This window comes from Chroicocephalus ridibundus, chromosome 9 (genome assembly GCF_963924245.1).
Source record: "Chroicocephalus ridibundus chromosome 9, bChrRid1.1, whole genome shotgun sequence".
In the NCBI taxonomy this organism is placed as follows: Eukaryota; Metazoa; Chordata; class Aves; order Charadriiformes; family Laridae; genus Chroicocephalus; species Chroicocephalus ridibundus.
In genome coordinates this window covers 46,569,662-46,593,206 of record NC_086292.1, presented here as the reverse complement: position 1 = coordinate 46,593,206, position 23,545 = coordinate 46,569,662, and the positions used below count along the sequence as shown (strand labels likewise).

At 42.9% G+C, this 23,545-nt stretch overlaps 1 protein-coding gene across 1 annotated transcript in view; it reads right to left on the bottom strand.

Annotated features, from left to right (window-relative positions):
* Positions 1-1,499: 1,499 nt before the first annotated feature.
* Positions 1,500-23,545, bottom strand: part of ALDH1A3 (aldehyde dehydrogenase 1 family member A3) — a 37,036-nt gene continuing 14,990 nt past the window's right edge. The window contains exons 6-13 of the mRNA XM_063346527.1: positions 21,720-21,848; positions 19,231-19,344; positions 16,051-16,153; positions 14,835-15,019; positions 9,278-9,442; positions 6,919-7,076; positions 5,661-5,735; positions 1,500-4,234 (exon numbers count right to left, since the gene is read on the bottom strand). Coding sequence (XP_063202597.1) covers positions 4,162-4,234; positions 5,661-5,735; positions 6,919-7,076; positions 9,278-9,442; positions 14,835-15,019; positions 16,051-16,153; positions 19,231-19,344; positions 21,720-21,848 — 1,002 coding nt within the window. The 3' untranslated portion in view covers positions 1,500-4,161. The remainder of the gene's footprint in view (positions 4,235-5,660; positions 5,736-6,918; positions 7,077-9,277; positions 9,443-14,834; positions 15,020-16,050; positions 16,154-19,230; positions 19,345-21,719; positions 21,849-23,545) is intronic.

Below are 23,545 nucleotides of genomic sequence, written 5' to 3'. Positions count from 1 at the left end.
GAGATTCGCCTAGGTTTTTTCTTTGGTGCAATTATGGAGACATAGAGAGGCTGGGCCTTCGTCAGTGCTTTTACCTGTGCTCAAGTCCTCGTTAATCTGCTTTCAGCTGCAGCCACTGTAGCGTTACCTGTTTTGCACCCTTTCCACCTCCTACCCACCCTTTTATGCCTAACAACCTGGCTCTCCCCAGACCTTTCTTACAGCTTTGTTAGCACAATTGTTTGAAAATCCCCTGAAATAACCTTTTTTCCTTTATTTTGCTGGAGACTTCCCCTAGCAAGAATTCCTCCACGCATTCAAGCTAAATTTTCTTCTCTTCTTTCCCCCCCACTTCTCTTCCTGGCTCAAGTCTCCAATGATTATGTCACTCACAGTAATTCCTTTGTATCTCCAGCCTTCCCCCTTCTGAAGTCTCAAAGCTTTGGAATGATGCTGTTAGCAAGTGGAAAACTCAAGGAGTTTGGTTTGGCCTGTGCAGGGAGATGACAGGTATTTCTCACGTGCGTATTGGATGGGAAGCGGGTTAAAAGGCAATGGTATCAGTATGTTCTTGCTCTCTATCTGCATTGCACATGAGGGAAATAAGACAGCAATGGGAATACATTTAGGAGAGTCATGCTAGCGATGGATGTGTCTCAAAGTGGTTTAGGAAGCAGACAGATGAAGGCAGGAAGGCCCATTTAGCAGCATGGTCCACAGTCCCTTCAAATTCTCCATTTTGAGGCTCACGTCAGGAGGCAAAAAGGATCCATCCTACTTTGAACTGGAGGAAGCTCTGCTCTCCTTCTCCCTCCGCTTACTGTGAACGGCACAACTTATAAAATTGACTGCTTAAGGGGTAAGCTAACAGACACGCGCTCCAGCTTGTATGTGTAGAGCATTGACCACCCTTCGGCACTTTACTGTTTTAAAATAGGCTATTCTTCACACATTGCAGAAGTGAATCCAAGTTCAGATTCCTACACATTTCCCCGCGAGATACTGAATCCCCAGGTACACACGTGCAAACACGCGCTCTGGGTTCAGTTCTGCCGTGTGGAAAAGGTACCTCAAAATGATGATGTCTCTTGTGAGCCCAGCGCACGTTTCCGCTTGGGGGCTCCCGCTGGGTCACTGAATGAAGGGGAACAGACACAGGGCTGTTCTAGGGGCAGGCCCCTGTAACTGGAGCAATACAGGGCCAGTTTGTTTTCAAAGCATGAAACCGTAACCCTTTCCAGTGTTTACTTTTATTGACACAATGGGCCAAATTCAGGGTGAAATAATAAACAGTGACGGCAGGACTGAGTTGAGTGGAAGTTGCCTGCTGTTGGAAGGGGTCTTATGCGTTAGAGGGGTTGGAATTATCTTAAAGCACTAATCAGTGTAAATAAAAAAGCATTCAAGTTACTCCTCTGTTAAAATGAGTAAAGTCAATAGAAGTTTCCTGCCCCCCCACCTTCCTTTCCGAGCAATATCAATATGTAGCATTTAGAAACCATTTCACAAAGTTAAACATTTATTAGGAACAAGAACTATTACAAAAAGATACCCATAGTCTAAATATATACATGAGGTTTAAACATAGCATTTTCATGTACCCTTAGCTATAAAAATACATTAGATTAACTGTATCCTAATTTATAAATATAGTTCTTTTTTAAAAAAAAAGAAGTAGTATTTCATATGAAAGCCTTACTGTGCAATGAAAGAATATATACCCTCTAAGGGGTTATTTTAAAGTTAGTGTCTAGTGTTATATAACTTAGAAGATTCAGTGTGTAGAGTCAAACCCTGATTTATACAATAAGAGATACATTGACTTTTTAAAAACTTGATAAGGAAAAAAAAAGAGGTGAAATATATATCATACATATAAAGCCAGAATAGTAGGATTTTAAGAATTTCAGATGATTTCGGTTTCAACCACTGTTTATCAAAAATCAATACAGAGATACATCAAGATAACCAGCCTTTTACTGTTTGCCCTACCTCCCTACTGTTTGACTGCAGCCCTAGAAAACCGTCAAGTAGGCAAAAGTAAAATGTTTGTCTGAGAAGATGTTTGCACTCTAAGTGTCTTACAAAAATAGAAACTTATTTACAATGTTCCCATTTGGCCTTTCATGGGGAAGGGAGGACATTTTCTTCACTGGATGGGGAGACTTACCTGTCTCACCTATCCATGGGAGGACAGGAAGCTAGTTGTACACAACTGTTGGAGGAGGTATGTCATTTAAGACGTTAAGCAGTGTTGAAGTGCAATTTCAACGTTCACTAATAAGGAAGTTTAGGCTCATGCAAACTTTTTCCTTACTTATTGCCACCCACCTTCCTGCCTTCTCCAAAAAAGGTCCACTCGTGCAACAGAACTTGTTACTGACTGGGTATATCTCTGAGCGAAGGAAGGTACTGGTTAAATCCTTGCTTGCAGCAGAGAATAGAGGTTAGACCTGCGTTTCTGCTTTGAGCCCTGACATCTTGAAAGCTCCAGGCAGCAATCTTTAGCAGTGCTGTTTGGAGATCTGTCAATATGCCACAAGGAACCTCTATTGGTTTGCTCTCGGAGGACAACCCCAGCAAGATCAGGTAAGCTTCCTAACAAGCTGACACCACTAACTCCTGCATACTTACAGCTCCTGCTGACGTGGAACTTCCCGTACCTTTGGCAGTGGTTCTGCAGTACAGAATCAGGAGGAGAAGGAGGAGAAGTAGGGAGCCCAGGAACTGAAGACAGCATGTGGCTTGTCATTAATCTCATAGTACTGTCTGAGCATGCAAAGAAGTTACTGCAGGAGATACGAAGGCATAAACTTGGTGTGACAGCCACTCCATGGATGCTATTGATGTACATGCATGCTTATACAACTGTAAGCAAGAGACAATTCAAGGCAGTCTGTTCCCCAGTGAAGGATCAGCTACTCCCTGCTTGCCACAAGGTGACAGCGCTCATGAGGACAATTACTGCAAAGCTGCTGACACATTGAAGTCCAGCCATAGTTTATTCCATGGTAACTGGTAACTGGTTTGTACACCCACACCTTTAGCACTCAGTGTGTGCTTGGGAACACCTGCCTTTTCATACTACTGTACTTCCAGAAATGTATTTTAAGCTACATTCATACGGGATAAAGAAGTGGTGCGAAGAGCTTATAAGTTTTACTCTCATAATAATAGCGCTGGCTCAAAAAAAAAAAAAAAAAAAAGAAGAGTTGTTCACACAGCCTGAAAGTTATGGAGAAAGAGAGAGCAGGACAGCTTCTTGCAGCTCTTCTGCTCCCTCCCCAAGAGTGTGGAATGTTTTCTGTGCGGTATCTACCATGCTACATGCTTAGCATTCAACTCTGTGTCATCACGGTAAGTACAGTGCAAAATCCTCTTGTGAAAAGTGCTATAGTGTAGTTTGAGATACGATTGTGACTCATTCGGAGCCAGAAAGGTTAGCAAGTCAGTAACTTGCATTTGCAGCACATGCAATGTGTGCACACCAAAACACCAGGTTCAAAGGACACTTTAAAGTTTAGCTCTGTCGGGTGAAATACTGGCCCCAAAGGAGTCCTCTAGGAAACTCCCATAAATCTCATTCAGGGCTAGAATGTCACCAATATGGAGAATGCATGTGTCTTTAGGGAGACCAAGATAGCTCTTTCAAAGAGAATTTCTTTACAGCTCCTTCCATGAAAGCTTGCCCTCCCATCCCAAACTCCAGCTGCAGTCTTCACACAAACTCCGCCAACTTCAGTCAAGTTGTATCAATCAGCCCGACCACTCAAGTCCATTTATGCCACGTGAAACCCAAATGCCTCTGAAGGTGTTTAACAGTCCATGCTAATGGTACCAGAAGTCTCTCTAACATGCCACTGATATCCACGTCCTTCAGGGGTACAGTTTGAAAGCAGATGTCCGGCAAACACTGTGACTGACCAGCATTTTAGTCACAGGTAGCAGACAGATGTACAGCCAGGGACTTGTACAGTACAAGCGTGTGCTATGCTGCCAGTAGGGTCAGTTAAGTCGGTTTTTGAAGAGCCAGTCGACAAAATGGAGTCCAGCAGATTCAGTGTTTCTAGAGGAATAAAGTTAGGTGTTTCCATTTTCCTTCCTACCCCTCCCCTCCCCCTTGCTCTGAACACATCCCCCACGTGTCACATTCAGAGTGTCAGCATTTTAGGCCTTCTGTTTTCATGGACTCTTCTGGGAGAGTTTAATGGTGACTGTTTTCACTTCAGTATATTCTGCCAAAGCATATTCACCGCTGGAAAAGAAAAGGGAGGAGGGAAAGGGACAAACAATTGTAATATGTTAATGTGTACTTCCCTAAGATAAGAGATTTCTACACAAGTGCATTTTAGCTGCTGATTGACAGCTGCTGTAGGTGACATCAGGCCATTAAAACCAGGTCTGAACTAACTTACACCAGCTATCAGTTTGGTCCACCACTTCTAGTAATTGCTAAATACATGCACGTAAGTACACACAACTACACCCTGTTGTAAAAGAAACATGGAATGCTTCTGGTCACAGTAACCCACAAGATGACACCTTGTGACTCTCTGCCTAGTGAAAACCGAGTACTACTGTGAGAACCCCCCAAAGAAACATCCATATAAACATAGTTATCAGTGTTTAGACAGTAAATAAAGTTACTTTTTCACTGAAAGTAAGCTTCTATCTACAAGATACCATATAATCAAGAGGGCACAGTTGCTCCAGAAACACATACTGATGACAGACCCCACCACAGCATTATGTCTTGGTTGGTAGAAACTGCTCTATTCCCATGCCTTGCCCGAGGGATAAACCCCTGACGTCCTTTAGTTAGCCCGGCAGTCAGGCACAGTAAACCATAAGGTCTCAATATATATGTCCCATTTGAGGGCTCATTCATTTGCTGTGCTTAGCAAGTGAAGCATCTGAATGTCTCAAGAGCAGGAGATACACCAGAACAGCTACTGGAAATCACGCCTGGAAATAGATCTGACTTGTGAAAGAAAAGGTGCATTAGATTCCTCTGAAGAGTCTTCTGAATGGTGTAACAAAAATGAGATGAAAATTAAGATTTAAGTCAATTTCTCAGCTCTAACTTATAGGGTGACCTTGGTTTAAAAATTGCTGTGTTAGTAGAGCTGGAATGTCTGGCAGCTACGCTGCAAGAAGTCAGGCTGGGGAAGAAGGACAGGGGGTCCTTCTGTAATTTAGTAGCAAGCTTGGAAGATGGGAGATAGAATGATTTTGGAGATCATTCCTTGCTGTTCTAGCTCCAACATTAGAAAGGCAGAGGTGAAAAACGTCCAACTAGGAGCAATGATACAGCAGTCAAGCGAGACCCAGATACAACCATATAAAGATGGAGGAGGTTTGGGGTGGGTACCAGTGTCCCCAGCCAAAGTGACATACTTCTCCCTTGATTGAAAACCCTAACTGGTAAAGAAAAATACTTGCAAATGGAATTGACTGAACTGGTTATTAAGAGCTTATAAAGCAGATGAAGGTAGTCCTAAAGGCACCACTCACATTCTCACATCTGTGCTTTACATCCACGCTGTACTGGCTTAGCACTTCCCTGTGCAGCATACTGCAGGCCTGATAGTTTAAAAGCAAATTCAACGATACTTTCACCGAGTCACAATTTATATTGCGTTCACCATCCACATATAAACAAAATATTGCCCAAAACTTACAGTTCTCTGCCATTGCCTGACATTTTAAAGCCACCAAAAGGAGCCTGTGCATAGAGCGCATTGTAACAGTTGATCCTACAAGAAAAACATCAATTGTAAAAAGACAATTCAATACAAAGGAGAAGCAAGATGATGACAACACCACCACCATCACAAAAAGGCTGAAATCTGTCAGTTTTATCTTTATACAGTTCATTCACTTGAAATCAGATTTTAGAAATAAAATCTTATTTTGCTACAGAAACAGAAAATGTTTGAGTAATACTCAGTCTGACCTGGATCTCACTTCATAGTCTCTTATGGCTAAGACACTCATGCTTGAGCTGGAATTGATGCTGTGTTCAGAGCTGTGCTTAAAATAAATGGTACAACCTATTCCCTAGTTTAATGCAGCACATTCTGAAATGAACATGTTTACTCAGAAAGCTGTCTAAACACTCACAAGCAGGCCCCACCATCTACTTCCAGGTATAGAAAAAAGTTGGACTGCATTAGACAATGTGTCACTAGCCCCATTTCTGTAGACGCTCAGTAGAAAAAGCTAATGCAGATATTTCCTCAGCGTCTCAGTAAGACCAAATGACTGAAGTGAGACAAGTATGGCTTGGTGCTGTAGGACTGCGCCTTCGTGTATGTGCAGCGCGTGTATCCTTCACAGCCCAACACCCTATTTTAATGTAAATATTACTCAGAGGCAGATTCTTCTGGCACCAACTCTTGAAATCAATCCTCTGTACGCATCAAAATCAGACATCAGATCAAATTCCTATCTTTAGTGGGGAAAAAAAATAATCAAGATTCCATCTTTAAAATTATTCTAATATAGAATAAGAAATTTTGTAAGCAAAACTAGCTGCTTATCTTTCTGACAGTGGTGTGATGCCATCTACTGTCCATATTGATTTGTGCAGCTAATAGTCCATCTGATGCTACCTAAAGATCCTCAGAACTGCTTTTTTCTACATACAGGATTTTGAAAGGCATCATGTCTGGTGGAACTTACTACAACCCTACATTTTCAGAGTTTTCCAGATGAAGAACTACTACATCGATTGAACAAACAGCCCATTTCTTGCCAGACTGTCTGTTCCTCACCACCTTATTTTGAGGAATGGATGTTGCTTCTGAGCAGAATATGAAGAATTAAGCGGGCTACTAATACATCTTACCTCCAGCACTTACACACGATTCCAAATTGTACATCCTTCTCCCCTCCCAGGAAACAAAATCCCAGCCCACACTCTGGTCCCACACTTACCAGACAGTTCCCGATTGCAATGCGGACGCCAGCGTTAATGCTCTGTCCAGATTCTTTGTGAAGACAGCAGCTGTAAGTCCATACTCGGTACTGTTGGCTCTTCTTATGACCTCTTCCAGACTCTTGAACTTCATAATTGGCTGAACTGGCCCAAAAATCTGCACATATAAATTAAACATTAGTACAGGACAACCTTCACTAATCATGGTAATTTTGAAGTAATCAGAATCAGATGCTTTGTTTGGATACTATATTTAAAATGTTATATCCTAGCCTTCTCGAAGTCACTGATAGAGTCTCTTAAAAACTACTAATTAAACTGACTTCAAAGGAAGTACAGTGATGTGCTGTAGTAAATATATGTTAAGATCCAACAATTAATGGATCACCTATAACAATCAAAATAAGCAGAGTTATATCTGGACAAGTGCCAAATGATTCATCCTTGCTTCATTTACAACTCCCCTTTTGAATTCGGAAGCTGAATATACTCAAGTAGTAATTAACGTATTCAAGGACTGCAAGTTTTCTTCCTTGGTTTAAACTCTGATTTTGTCATTGTACGCGGTACATTTGCATGTGGTGCATTTACCATGTATGTGTTTGTCCCAAACTTGGCTGCCCAGCTTGCCGGTATAAAGGCATACACAATACTTCCCAACTTCTGGGATGGAATCTCTCATCCAGTCCAGTATCAAAGGCGGGGCCCTTTTCTGGCCAGCATTGTCTTGCAGGACAATAAACCCCCACCGAAGGTGAGATACAGGCTCACTTGTGCCACCTTGAGGGCCAGGCTAAGCAGTTTGCCTGGCCTTTAGGCTCATACAATTGTTTCTAAATTTCTTGGTTCTGGGAGACCCGGGTACTTAACCGAAGCCTTGATCCTAGGCAAAGGCCGAACGTCCTTTTGCAACAAAACTGCAAATGAATGAAACTGGATAAGCTTCATGAATCATGACTTGGGATTTGGAGTCAGTTCATTACAAAAAGGCCTGTCATGGGATTTTCTGCTCTTATTCCCTCTATTTTTAGAATGTAACTCATGCCCAGACCGGCTGATATCTTTCCCAGGTTCCTTAGAGATTCTGTGGCAGATCTGAGACATCTAAACATTTTGCCAGGAGTGAATGGTAAGCAGCCCCATAAAAAGCACTAGGCTGAAATATAAAATACAAATGCCAGTTAAACTTTGGCAACTACTTATTTTCCATTGCGGAACATGATGAAAAGTAGATTAACTTCTATTTCAAAGGAATATCACAGGATCTAATCACATGCAGCTTGTTCAATTTTTCTGCATATGAATAATGAAAGCCAGGGTATTAGATCTGCACTTTGTTGGCTTCAACCATGTTTTCATATAGGAAAAAAATGGTCAGCCTCAGGGAATTTCACCATGAGAACCGAATCTGGGATTATTTCAGATGCTAAGGCTACTTGAGAAAAGTTCTTTAGTAGCAGCATAGCAGGGCCATTCCTTCCCTCCTCAACAGCTTCAGGTCCCAGAGTTCTTGTCCCACCTTTCTGCAATAAAGCAACACCTACTTTGCAAAGTAGTGGAAAAAGAACAAACTGTCCTCTGTCACTTCGAATCAGCACGTACCACAGCTGAGCAATTTCAAGTCCACTCAGTAATAAGAGGTGTGTAAGAGCACACTCTATGCACAGCCATCCGTCTGCGTAGAGTGGGAGAGCTTAACTCTGTCTTCAGAAAACCTTTAAACTTCAGGGCAAAGAATACATAGAATTGCTCCAACCTGCCACAGTTTCAGTTATGTTTATTCAGGTATTTATATTTAAAATCAAGGATTAAGACAGAAACCTCTCCATCACCACTATTTCTTATTCAGAAGCAGCATTTATAGCATGTGCTTGTACTTTGCATTATATCAAGTTCTCCTGAAATGAGACTGAAAAGCTTTAGGGTAGTATTAACTACGATGTTTTTATCCGTGTTTGGTATTGTCCAGTGAGTACACTTACAGGGAAGCAAACAAAATGGGGGAAAGCAGCAAGGCATTAGAGAGGGCTGGCAAACAGACACCTATTGATTGCACAAAAATTCAAAAATTGCTGCTAAAACATTTTGACAGGGGTTTTTTTTGCCTGTTCTGCTCTCCCCCTTCTCCTCTCACAATTCACATAACATACACATATGCTCCAAATCAAAGCTTACCTTGCAAATTCTTCATTAGTAGAATGGATTTCAGCATTAGGTAGTTGTTAGAACACCGAAATAAGTGAAATAAGTGAAACTTCTATTCTCCTCAGGTTTTCACTTCAAACCACAACTATACCTGTTTTCTTTCTCCTTTACAGCAGTAAATACATACAAAGGTTCAGGTGACTGGTACTGTACCTCTTCTTTGGCGATACGCATGTTGTCAGTCACCTCTGAAAACACAGTGGGTTTTATAAACAGGCCTCTGTCTTCAATGGCAAGACCCCCACACTCCAGCTTAGCCCCTTCTTTCTTCCCACTTTCTATCAGCTCCAGGATTTTATCAAACTGTTTTTGGTCAATCTGTCAGAAAAAAAGAAAAGAAACAGACAGCAGCACCTTTATTATCACTGTTCCAGAGACCGGAGTCACGGTAAGCGGCCCGGGGGTACATTTGCAGGGCACTGTCATAGCGGGTAAGTTTACATCTCCTCCTATGATACGGCACTCAGGCAATATGCAGCCTGAAAGACAGGATGCGTGCACAGCCCTGAGCCACAGAAAACAGGTGGTGATGTTACACGCGATAGTTTAATAGCTTGCTGCCACATGGAGGGGGTCTCCCCACTTTACCTTCCTCTGCATCCTGATCACACACTCCCACAGCTCACCTCACGCCAGCTCTGGGACTTACTGACATCCATGCTCTGATTTAGCTCAGGAGCACCATGCGAAAAGCCTGAGATGGGTTTTGCCGGGCTAGCACCCTCAGGCAGCTCAGCAAGGGATGTGACCAGCAACAGAACCAGAGCAAGGGTAGGAGAATCGGGGTATATAAACTGTTAAGTCAACTTTGCTGTAATGTGCAGCTTTACCCACAACTACCTGTCGTGAAGAACACAGCAAGGTCTGACTCCATCTCTTTCCACACACGCACACTATACGAACAGCCCCAAAGATAAGCCCTGTTAGTGGGGTGGCTTCAGAACAACTACTGCACTGAAGCCATACTTTTAAAATCAGAATCACCTTTCATGGATCTTAGAGACTAGTACCATCCCAGGCTGGTTCTCTGGACTGGGAGCTGTATCCTCTCTTTTAACTACCAACCTTGTCTAACTCTTCCCCACACATAAACATGCAGTAATCTCAAACAGCAAGTTCTGTTGTGTTACTTGCCTTTAAACTAGGGGTTTTGATAGAGGTGGGGAAAGGCCACTCCAGTTACAGGACACTGAATTCACACAGCCGTGCAGCCCTGCACCAAGACTTGGAGGAGACAGCAGGTTCTCCACAAGCACAGTGCGTCACGTGCTGGGAAGAGATGCAGAAGCCCACAGCACTTCTGAGCAGTACTGGTCCTTCTTTTGTGCTCCACATGCAGCAGCGTACTGCAGGTATTGCCAGGTTTTGAAGAAACAGATGTGGCTATTCGCATGATACATAATTAAATGATGAAACACCTCATCACAGCACACATTACAGATGGTAAAAGGCTTATGGAGACAGTTAAAAAAAGTAAAACTAACAAAACCCTCAACAAATTCATTGAGGTGATTAAATAAAAGACTCCACCCACTGGTTCAAGGTGCCCTGGCAGCCTGGGAGGTTATTCTGAATGCCAGGTATCTCCAGATGCTTGTACTGGTTCAATACCACTCCCTAGGCATCTGTTTTTATTTCAGCAGGGCCAGTTGCCAGTTGGGACTGTTTACATGGAGTGTTCCACACTCGACTCCTCCAGATTACAGACTATATCCTGTCCCTAGTTAATCCTGGCCACACACAATCCAAGTTTTCATGCTTTTAGACAAATATCAAAGCTTCAGGAGGGTGTCCTTGGGGTACTTCTGGTACACAGCAAACACAGAGAACAGCACATCTCCTGCCACACAGATGTGCGTATCCCATGCACTGCGGATAACTTGTACTAAGTGCTCATGTTCTCTCGTGTGTTAAGACGCTACCCAAGAAAACACTTGATACATGCTACTGCACAAGGAAACGTGTGCCCTCATGTAGGATAGTGAGTGTCACATAGTAAGTTTGGCAGGTGTCATACATATTATCTATTTGTCTGGTTGCTTAGTTGCCAAATGTAAATAATTTGAAAATATCTGCAAGTGCTTTCCATCCTGGCATGTCTGTGATCCAGACCAATCCAGTTCATCCACTTCACATCACAGAAAACAAAACAAGGATATTTATACAGCTGTGACTTGTTGCAAGGCAAACTATAGTTAGATGAAAAGACACTGGGGAAAGAAAACATTTGTAAAAATGACATGCAAGGGTGGAACTGTTTGTCATTGTAACTAGAGCTTGCAAGGCTTGTTTAAATTCTGTCCCCTACTCCACCATTATTTATGGTTCAAGCATTGACTTCTATTAAAAACACATGATTTGCTAGACCAGATTCTACTATTTGTCCATCTCATTCAAAAGAGAGGAAGGCTTCTAATGACCACTGCAATGCTGAAAATCTGACAACCCCCAAATCTTTATATCTTGCTTCATTTCAGACAAGGAGCAGTTTTTGCTCTTCCAAACCTAGCGTTTGCCATCCTACAGAATAACCCCACAACTGCGTCCAACTGACTGTTAGACACATACTCCTTCTGCTTATGTATTTTACTTTCACGCTTTAATCCTAAAGTACACAAATGTCTACACTCTAAGGAAAATATTCACAGTCTTAAAAAACAAACAATAGGTTTTGGGCTGAAAAACTTCTGTCTGGCAAGTGACATGAGACAGTGTTAGTGCTTATTTCCTTCCTGTAGACCAGGCCTTATAGTCCACAAATCCCAGTATTTGGGGTTCTATGGTAACAAAACTAGTCTAGTCTTGTTCTAATCTAATCCCTGTTACCAGGGCCAGTGCACCAGGACGTTAGTCTCATCTAAAGCAGTCTGCTGTTCACAATTGTATAATGCACTGGTTAACCAGTTTGCCATCTGTGCAGATTTACTTTACTACTTCCTATGAAACATACAACTCACAGGAATCCATAGTTAAAAAATGCCCTTTGGTCTGCATTTGAGGTTGGCATTCTACTCAAACAGTCCTGGTCACCCCTCAGGTTTCTTGTGGTGTCTTTTGAATTCCAGCCAGCAAACATAGTCAGATACATGTGAGTTTTGGAGAAGTCTCATCAGAAGCATGCGTCATTTCTGTTTTAATTCAATACTGTTTAAATTTGACCTAATTTTGGTCAGAGCAGTGCAGTTTGTATCAGCATAACCCAATACTGCAGCTGACACAGTCTTTTCCCCACACCCATGCCACAAGCATCCATGCCAGTGCACAGCAATCCACATCAGGGAACTGACCTGAGTAAAACCTTTCTTCCCCACTTCCAAAAAGGCTGGATGAGACCCGAATCAGCCAATTCCCCAATCTAGTTCATAAGTGCAGTGCAATATAGGAACAAACAGCTGCAGACAGAAACACTTTTCCAGGACGAGCTCACATCAACTCTAAGTTCGTGTGGAACAGTATTGTCCCTGCTGTCCCCATGCTGTCCTGCATCAGGTTGCCTCAGTAGCTACTTAGAGCACTATGCTCAGTGACGGTGCAGCTTGGTTTCACGAAACACTAGCTCGAAGTCTGGACTGCAGAGGCGCTCCTATTTTAGGCTTTCTAGACTCTCTATAAGTCGCAGGTCCTGTTGTCTGGCTACAAGCACTTGGAGCTGAAGTAGAACCAAAAAAGATCATAGGCTACAACCACTGTCAGCCTAAAGGCTGGCTCCAGCTCCTTCCCACTGTTGGCTTCTAAGCCAGCGATCACCCCAGAATGGGGTCTATACAGCAGCATGTGGCCATTTTTGTAATGCTGTCGTATATAATCACCCTTACCCACACAGAGGAGAATGAAAGCAATGACCTGGACCTGAAGCAACTGAGGCCTGGCAGGGAGAGATGAAGAAGAGGAAGCAAGATTATTTTTCCTGGTGATTCTTCCCTTACCCATCAGTTCAAGATAAATAAAACCTCACAGCAGAATAGGTTACTTCAGGAACAGAGAAAAAATTTGATCTGGAAGCTTCACATTTGAACAGTAACTTGTGGGAAGGTGCGAATCTCTGCTACTTTTGGAGGTATTTTAAGCCCTTGTGACACCGCATCATTTCTCTCTTCTGCTTGAATTTCTGTGTGTTGCATCTTACAGCAGAGGCTCCAGAGAGCGAGCAACCATAGCTGCAGAGGAAGTGGTTGTTCCTTTGCACTGGCAGCCACATGAAAGCTTCGGGATTAACAGTTTCCTCCCACTCTCTCAACACCTTCCCATCTTGGGCTTGACAGTTGCATGCAGAGAAGTTCAGGTGTGTGGGGGGGTATGCTGTCTCTCCTAGATGCAAGCGTAACAGGTAAGCTGGAACAGGGGAAGAGGACAGATGGGCCATATTTAAAATCTGACCAGACGCTGCTATTCTGACTTACTGTTCCCCTTAATTATAGCTCTGTATGCAGTTTCCCCTTAAGGCACTGGGAAGTGCTCTGACAGCCTAGCAAGAGCTGGGAGCATGGACAAACTGAAATAAGCAGCCCAGTTCTACACATTCTTCTCACTGCAGAATGTTCCACCCTTTAAAACCTCACAGCTACTTCCCTATGACTTTCAGGGGCTGTTCTCATGAAATCAATGGTCTCTGTCAGAGCAGCCAGGTCCTGATGGGACTAACTAAAAATGCAGCTTGCTTACTGCTAATGCTGGATAAGGTTTATGATGATATTCTTTTAAAACAAACAAACCAACCAACCAGAAAGTCTGAGAGCCCTTAACAGAAGGCAAGAGCAGACAGTTTGAGGGTCAGCTCATCTCTGCTGAAGAAAGTTCCAGCATGGGATTATTTTCCTAAAATTGTTGAGCAGTTTCAGATCTCTTTCTAGGCAAGTTACAGGGGTAGATGCAGCCCCCACCATGAAGAAGGGATGTACATTACCTTATTCCCCATGCATGAGGACATGCAATAAGGTTTTGCCATGCATGGATCATGTGTAAATGGGCCTAGATCCAGATAAGGGAAGGCCAGTTATCCCTTCTCTGAGGGATCCTATATAGCATCAAGGAAGAAAAGCAGTGCAGTACTGAGAACAGGAGACCTCGGTTATAGATTCCTGGGATTACCCCTTTATTTTTGGTAGCAAACAGTGACTGTGTTAGAAGATCTGACCCTGGGATCATCTTCCTCCAGAGCTCTCCACCACAGCTCGGATTGCTTTGGAAGGAAAAAATGAGGAAGGCTCTGGAAGCATTGACGAGGCTGGTCATGACAGCAGCTTGGCATTGCTCTTCCTCTTAACTCAGCTGAAACTTCTCCAAAGGATCAGAAAGGGGGGAAAGGAGAAGAGGGAAAGTGGGGACTCAGGAGTCCCTGGGCTCTAACTACTTGTCATCACCAACACAGCCAAGCGGCTGAATGGCCGTTTCTGCAGCTTTACTCTTCTGTGCGTTGCTATTGCTCACTGCAACGTGCTTTGTATTACTGTACCAGGGAGACATCCCCTTCCATAAAACTGGATAAGAAGTGAATTAAATACATTTGTGTTTAAAAAAATTACAACATAACATTTCAGCAGTTGTGATTAATTGGTATTTAAAATAGAGAGAAAAATAAAGCCATGATACATTACTCACCCCTCAGTGCTTCTGCTGGGACCATATTCGCAAGGATAATATTTACACAAGGAAAATCAAACAAAAACACAACCAAAAACCAAACAACAACTGTTCTCAGGCACACAGTTACCTGGGGCCCTTGTTCAGTTCTGGCATCAAAGGGGTCTCCAACGAGTCGCTTCTTGGCATACTCCACACTGCGCTTGACAAACTCCGGATATATCTGCTCCTCCACAAACACTCGTGAGGCAGCCGTGCAGCACTGCCCTTGATTGAAGAATACGCCTTGATGGGCACATTCCACTGCCAAATCCACTGCAACATGGCCCAGGAGGGAAAAGTGTTACCACATGCACGGTTTCAGCCTTCCAGTGTTTCCAGACTTGTTTTTTCCTTTCTCCCTTGAAAGCCTCCTTAAAAAATGCTGACAATGGTCCACACCCATTGAAGGCACTCGCAAGACCTCACACTCCCCCCAGACCAGATCTTTTACTATTTCCACCCCCCCTTCCTGCCTTTTGTCTGCCATAGCCCCAGATACTTTCTTCCACAAGGACTCACTGAGGGCAGCAACCAGTTTTTCTCGCTATGGGAATTCAGATGTGGATTCCTAGATAGGGTGCGTTTGTTCCTGAAGACTAGTTTCAGTAGTGATTGTTTAGAAAGCAGTGTGTCCTTCTGTTGTACAGCCAGTTCAGACCAGGTCCTTGCAATGCTTATTTTTAGCAGATGGCACAAATGTCTCTGGCTTTCAACCTCTGCTGTGCTGTGCAGGAGAGTGGAGAATGTTTTCCTCAAACCAAATAGGATTTTCCAACCACTTTGTTGGTCGCAGGTTACACATATGTCCTACCACTACTCACTAACACAACAAAGTCACAACAGAACACATGAAATAAGTCCTGCAGAGCCCCAGAATAGAGGTGAAGGCTGGATTAGATCGGGTCCTACAAAACTCCCCTGTCGTAGGAACACCTGCAGAGGGGCTGCATTTTAGAAAACTGCTTTCCCCACTGCTTGGCTCAAGCTCTGCAGTACTGCCAACCAAAAAGGCACTACAACAGCAGAAAAGCACAAATGCAAGATTTATCTGCAACTGCAGCCATCCCCAGGGAAGGCAACAGTATAATGGTTTGCTCATTTGCCATAGGAATGGTCCCTGTGCTGGGCAAGAGCTCCAGCAAAGCAGAACTGCATCCTGCTCTTGGACAGGGGTTTCGTCCAGGCTCCGGGGTGGATGTAGTGGCAAACACCAGCCCTGCTAGTTGCCAAAGGACAGCAGAGGCACACAAAAGCACCACACTCATCGCATCTTACAGCAAATAAACACAGCAGCCAATACTTACAGTCTGCATCTGCACACACAATGCAGGGGTTTTTCCCTCCAAGCTCTAACGTCACCCTTTTGAGGTTGCTTTTAGAAGCAGCTTCCTTGATCAGTTTTCCAACCTGTAGCATTGAGACACAGAGGACACGAGCTGTTTCCCCTGAAAGCCTTAGCTCAGTGTGTCAAGTGTGATGCTAACAAGGGTAGAAGAACCTGGTGTGTTGCTGAAGCAGGGAGAAGTCAGGGATAGTACTCTTAAATGGTTTGATTTTCCTACTGCTGTGATGTGTTGGGTCAAAACCAGCCCCAGAATTACTGTTTGGTTCAGGCAGATCTGAAAGGGCAGGCTATGTGGGAGAGCTACAGGAACTGTATCCTCAAGTTATGTACTGCCCAGAGCTGCAGAACAAGGCATTTCCAAGCCCGTGCAAGCTCATGAGCAACACCGGCAATCAATGGGGCTCCAAGGTTCACAGGTTTTACTTTTAAAAATTGGTAATTCAGCTTCTCAGAGTAGGTCCCTTCCAACCTGAAGCATTCTATGACCTTCCCAAGATAGTGACAAGAACTCACGATTCCTATCTGTTACCACTCCTGTGTAAAGGTTTTGGCATTTAGGAGAAAACTACTTTCTGACAGCTGAGGCTGAGCTGCTCTGCACACGAGAGTAGCTGAGACAAGTTCCTCCCAAGGTAATACCTGAAGGTGTCAACAGACAAACTCCATCTCCATCTAGCTCTGCTGTGGCACTTCCTGCCCAAGAACCTGTTCTGACCATCTGGTGGAATTTATCTGGCCACCCTCTCCTGAAGGGAAGGATTTACTCTGCTTTCAGAATTTAATCAAAGTAATACAAAACTAAGGGGTTTCCCACACACACAGAAGAATTCTTTCATATTAAATGTTTTCCCAAAATTTTGACTGTGCTTTTTTTTTTTATACTGGTAACACCAAACCAGCAATTTGTCTTCATGCTTTAAAAAAACCCCACAGAATTCCTCACAAGAGCAGCATTAATCCGAACTATTTAGTGATCTAACTGTGTTAGTATGAGTTAAAACTGTTTAGGGGCTTCAATTGCTAAGGCAGGTTATTTTTGGTTAGTGTGACCTTATACACGAATATCTTCATTTTGTAGCTGGTTTTCTTGTATTTTACCTTTGCACATGGCAATCTTAACTTTATTTCTACCTAAAAATACTGTTGCCCTGGAGTGGAGCTGTGAGCAAGGAAAGCATGTGGCAGCTGGCTGGCAGTTATAGGCCTGCATTTCTCACGGTTTGCCTTTGTAACTCGAACCTAGCAGTGCAGATCATGTCTGGTCACTCAGCAGCCTGGGCCTAGAGACAGCAGAAATAAGCGATGCATCATGCTGCAGATAGACAGAACTTCGCAAGAGGCATTACCACAAGCTAGCTGGCCAAAAAGAAGTAAGTTAATAAACTACGGGAAAGGAAGAAATATAAATGGGAAAACTCTTATGGAGTTTAAGATGAGTATTTCCAGGCTGGCACTGAGCCCAAGATGGGGCTTAAAAACTAAGTCAAATTGTATTTTGAATTAGCTTCACTTCCTGGCTCAGAAACAGTAGCATTATGCTGCAAATACTGCAGAGATGAAGCTGAACTCACAGATGGGTGGAGGGGGAAGAAAACACTTCTAAATTACACATGCATTAGCAAAGAATCTGTCTCCCTCGGTGTTTCCTGCACACCCATGGATTAGGAAAACAAGCACAGCGCCTATAGGAGTTTTTTGCCTACAGGCTCCAGCAGCTGAGGTTTTCCTTCTGCCCCTAATCCACTGGATACTCCTTTTTCATTAAAGACCCAAACAGGCCCATGTGGGCTGGATGAGTCCATAAGCTCTATTGTTCTCACACAGCCAGCATCTAATCTGGGCTAAAAGTTTCTGATCTAGGATTTGGAGAGAAGCATGTATCTGGGTAAACTCCTAGATTAGACCAACTATCAAGAGAGTAAAAGCTCATTGTGAACTTCTACTTTATTGCATTTGTGTTTGTTCCCATGATCCCTGTACAGAAACAGAGGCTTAACACACCTTCTCCTATGGGATAAGCAAAGCAGTTAGCATGTACTTAAAGCCACTAGATGGTACTGTTGTTAAATGCAGGAGCTTTTGAGTGTTCGGTGAGTTACCTTTACCGACCAAGAATACCATTCAAGGTAATTTGTCATCGTTATGCAATTAGATTACACTCTGCATTGTGAAGATAGACGTAAGAATGGATGGATTCGGCAAATGCTCAGCAAGAAGAACATTACTTCAAGAAATAAAAGAGAAGAGCTTGTATTTGCCTCAACTGAAACCATTGCTGTCAACATTCTTTGGACACTGCCCCTCTTCAAAGGGGTGCGTATATATTGCAAGAAAAATCTAGAGCAGTGAGTGGAAAAACATTCACGTTTCTAAGCAAGCTGTTGTCTGAGGATTTGCAGCAGTGATTACGGAGACAAATTTGTTTGCATGCCACAGCTGTGCTCAATTCCATGGGCTCAGCCAAGCCATGCTCTCCTTTCCCCCATGTAGGTACAGAAGAGGACATCTGTAGGTGTAGAAATCTCATTTCCACCCCTAAGCAAGGCAGTAGTAGCTATTTAGAGGAAAAAAATGAATAGAAGGTGCCTTACTGTACAGGTCTCAAAAGCAGCTCAAATGTTGATCGCATCCACGTCAGCAGACGAAGCCTCAGGCACGGGGCCGTGTTTTTATTTAAGTCCTAGTTCCTCAGAGGTAACTAAAGCCGAGGAAGGGCTCTGTACAGGGCTCTGACTGACATGTTTTCCAGTTGCACACGCATGCAGGGCAGGACTGGCAGGCAAACTTGCCCAGAAACTCCATCAGGTCAATGACATGATGATAACTCTTTGCCAGCCTCCCCTGTAGACCGATCGCCTTACCTGTCAGAGCATCTATTACTTACAGTTTTTATAGAAATGTGGTGGTTTGGCAAAAAACAGCTTACAGAGGTGTGGGATTATCACAAGCACAAGGACCTGAACTAGACAAATCCCAAACATTTCTGAGAAATCCTGTCACATGGAATGCGATGGAAAACATTGTTGGCTATACAAAAAAAATCACTGACATTTCATTCGTCCAGTCTTACATGGATGGCAGTTTTAGAAGAGAATGCAAAGAGGAACAGCAGGTGTTTTATGCTAAATCCATCACTTACCTTTGTTGACCCAGTAAAAGCAATTTTATCAATGCTGTGATGGGTAGAAATAGCAGCTCCGGCTGTGGGGCCGTAGCCTGGCACAATGTTCACCACACCTGGAGGGAAACCCACCTAAAACAGAGGTTAAATACAGCTCTGTAAAGTGAGATTTTGAGCACTCTGGAACCAATCCACACTCCTGAGAGCTGCAGTTCAGTTCTCCAGAAGCTTGGATTAGTTGCACTATATTCCTTTCAATTAAAAATTGTAAGTTTCAGATAAGGAGCCCTTACCAGCTACATCACTGTTTTCCAGACTTTCCAGTAACATGGCTGTGTGCTACCAGCTGGAGTAGACGTGGGTGAAAGTAACAGCCATGCTTAGGAAATGCCAAGTTTCAGTAAGAATTCTTGGAGGAGTCCCAGTTTCAAGTCAAAAGAGAGTCAGTCTTTTGGACAAACTTGGCCCCCAGCTACTGCTGTGCAGATGAAGCCAAGGGGTAACTGAATGAAAGTTTGTTTTGAACAAAGGTTGACATTTGTGGTTCTTCAGGGGCCAGAGGGATTAAGAAGTCAGTAAAACCTCACTAGATGATGGGTCTAATAAAACAGGAATACAAGAGCAGATGGTAACAGACTTATGCCAGTTTCCACCACATTTACAACCTAGATTTGCCAACTAGTAATTTTGCCAAAAGAGAAAAATGACAAAACTTTAGGTGAAACTCTAGTGTGAGGAGAAGCACAGGACTTACTGGCCTGTTTTTACTTCCTGAAACAAAAGTTTCAAGGATTATGCTCTTCCAGGCTAGCCCTCCCCTACTACTGATTGCATAAGGTTGCTTTCCCTGCATTTTGTAACAATGGAATTGCAGGATATTAAGCATTCACTTCATTTCTTGTGGCTTTTTAATATAAAATCTCAATAAATCCAGTTACTCCTTCCTAATACAGAAAAAAAATGGAAGTAATTGCTCATGTAACCTTGCAAAAGATTACCTTCATGAGTTTTTTTCCTTCCCCCCCCATTCTTCTGTGGATGTGACAATGATAAAAGTGAGTTTAATAGAGTTTGCATCTTGGCTAATAAATTTTCAAGAAAATATTGCAAGTCAAACTGTGCAAGTAATGGTGTTTGGAGTCAGTAGCAAAGCCGCAAGGAAGCAAAAAAATTGGTTCGGGTCACCCTAAGCCAAAAAGTTTTTTCTGTTTTTCATCAAAAATGAAAGCCAAAATATTTTGGTTGGACCAAAATTATTTCATTGGACTTAACACTTAGCTTTGCTTGTGGGTTAACATCTTCTTCATCCTTTTAAAGATGAAAAAAAAAAAAGTCTAACTTATTCTTCTGAAAAACTGCAAAGAATTTAGCTAATTTTGGGTGGAGAAAGGAACATCTTCAAATAAAATTATTCTGCTCTAATTACATTTCTGCCTTGAAGGGCAACTGTGAGAAACAGGCAGCTTAGAATTTCAGCTAAAAAATTAATTCCATCAGAACTGAATAGCATTTGGAGGGAATGCTACGCCTGTGTTTGTGGAGCTGTATGTCAGAGTGAAAAAGCAGTGGCGTGGCAAGGCTAACTAGAAGTCATGAAAACTGCACCCTATGCTCACTCATCTTGTGTAACCTTATTAAGTCAATTAACTGCAGGAGATACTTAACTGGTAGTATTTTTGCACTGCCTTTCCTGACAGAGGAGCCCTAAGTGTCAATTATTAAGGTATCCTTCTATTTTCTCCCAGGCTAAGACAAGAACAGACAAAATCATCATTATCATTAGACTGAGCCTAACAAACAGACTTTTCCAGCTGAGAGGCAAAAGCGTATCTACAATCCTTTCGGTTTTCCTCACAATTAGTCACATACATAGATATAGGAGGCTGATGTTCTGACCAGTCCTAGAAGGTACTGTGCACCTCCCACCACCTCTATATGATTAATAGATCTGAGGGCACCTAACAAGCCCTAAACAAACATTTTGAAATTCCAACCTATGATCTCCCCTTTATGTTAGTATCAAGTTGGCTTTAAAGGCCGGAGATAGCTAAATTGTTCTATGAACCGCAGAAATTATGAAGAATTGTTTCCCATGGCATGCTGTCTTGGTTGAATTATCCCACTTAAAAATGGTACAAACTCAACACTGCTGTCTAATCACACTCTTTTTTGCGCAATTGTCTAATAAAACTGAGCTGTAGCCTTTCCCTCATTTGGGAGAGGAGAAGACAAGGCAGGAGAATAAAAGCACCATTTTTTTTCTCTCTGCAACTCCCTGAGAAAAAAGAAAAAACCACAGGTTTTGTGATCTTTGCTACCTCCCAGATAGCCACTGCCAGTCATGAAGGCCTTTGTAAGAAAAGACCAAAGACAAAGGTTGTTCTCACTTTCCTCTGTGAGGCTTTAACATCTTTAAAACCTAAAAATCTACACAGCCAATTCAAAATACAGTCTTGCTTATGATCTGAAAAGAACAGTATCTAGACGGGATGTTCAGATTTCCTTACCTCCTTGATCAGCGAGCCAATGTAGAGCGATGTGAGAGGAGTTTGTTCAGCTGGCTTAATAACCAAAGTGTTTCCACAGCACAGCGCTGGCGCCATCTTCCACACTAGCATTAGCAACGGGAAGTTCCACTGCAAGAACACAAGGCTGGTCAGGTCAACCCAGCACAGTCACCTGCTCCCAACGCAGCATATTCCCCACCTTCACACAGCTCAGGGAGAAAGAAGCAACTGGGAGGACAGCCACAAAGAGAAGTGGCTGCTTACAATACCGCGTTTGCTTAGACTACAGAGTATAACTTTTTTTGATTTCCCCCGAGATCCCAAATATTGCTGGCAGTCCTCAAGCTAATCCTGTAAATTGGACAAACCTCTGCATGATGTGACCTCACCCTTTATAGGAGTTTGATCACACTTTGTATAGTATTTTGGCTGTTCGCAGAAATCGTGTCAAAGGCGGTGTTCTGATACATCATTTTTGTACAACATCCTTATGTGAGAGAATTACAGGGTGCAGCTGCTCATTGAAGAAAAAAAACCAACTCATTTTTCTGTGTTAGGTATTGGCTCGGTAGTCAGGAGTTATACAATATCATTCAATTCCAGGTTTATAACTAGGAAACTGCAAGGGGTTGTTCAGTCATGAAAATCCAGGGGGGGGTCTTATCCTCCCTTCAAATTGTAAATTGCTCCTTTCCAATTAGTTTTCTTATTTGGAATTAGGAACCAGTCCACATCAGTTTCCTCTGAGCTAATCTCTTTCGTGGTCATGTGTATTTGTAGGTCTTGGAGCCTAAGCAAAAAGTGGAAAATCTAGCTCACACTGAATCTCAGAAAGGTCATTTGGCAGCAGAAAGGATTTCTTCATTAAAAATAATTAATGCTGCTTTAGGGATGATGGAAGCAGGCCAACAGTAAGGGGACTTCTTGTCAAGACTCAAGCTAAGGGCCTTTACTATCGACAAAGCCGCCAAGTATGTTAGGAATCCACAAATTCACACTTACAAACAAATTAGCAGTGTAGCTTTTAAGAGATGAGTTCTGCTCTAACCCAGCAGCCCTGAGACAAAGCAGAATCTAGTCTAATGTGCTATTCTTCAACTTGCCTCTTCCTCTTTCCCAGACCTGTTTCGTTTCAGTGATCTTCTCCATTGGCCTCATCCCATGATTTGCCCATTTGTCTTTTTCTCCTAAGCCTTCTTGAAGGCCTGACTTTGCAGCTTGCGCCATTCACACCCACACTACTTTTCTACACTTTGAGAGCATGACATAACTCCATTAGGAGCTTTCTGCTGCAGAATGGATGGTGAAAGTAACAGTAAAGGACTCCAGGGCTGCCTCATAACACCACCTTGGGATAAAGCTCAGTCATATGCTGTGCTTTCTAACAACTTCCCTTGTTAAGAACATTGGTTTAAATATAGTCAAGCCACAGGAAAAAGGGAGGATCGTTAATTGGTCTTGGAAGACATATGCAGAATAGCGACAGAATCTCTTTAATTCAAGTGGGAATATACAAACCCACAGACTGTTGGTGTTAGAGATCAAACTGGAAAAAAAATTGGAGGGGATTTGCTCTAAGTGAACTGAAGAGAGACGTGGTTTTGTTGACCCCAGTCATCCTTTTTACAAATACACTGTTGAACTCGAGTCAAATTTGGTTCTGTACTTTCTATTGCATTTATTGCTGATGTAGGGTCAACCTGCAATATTAGAAGTCCCACTATTTCCCTTTATAGTGGCCATCCAAAGCATCCTACATGTAGGTTTTTAAAGGGACAGTTTCCAAAAGCATTGCTGAGTGCCAAAGGTGGCACCTTTTAACCGGT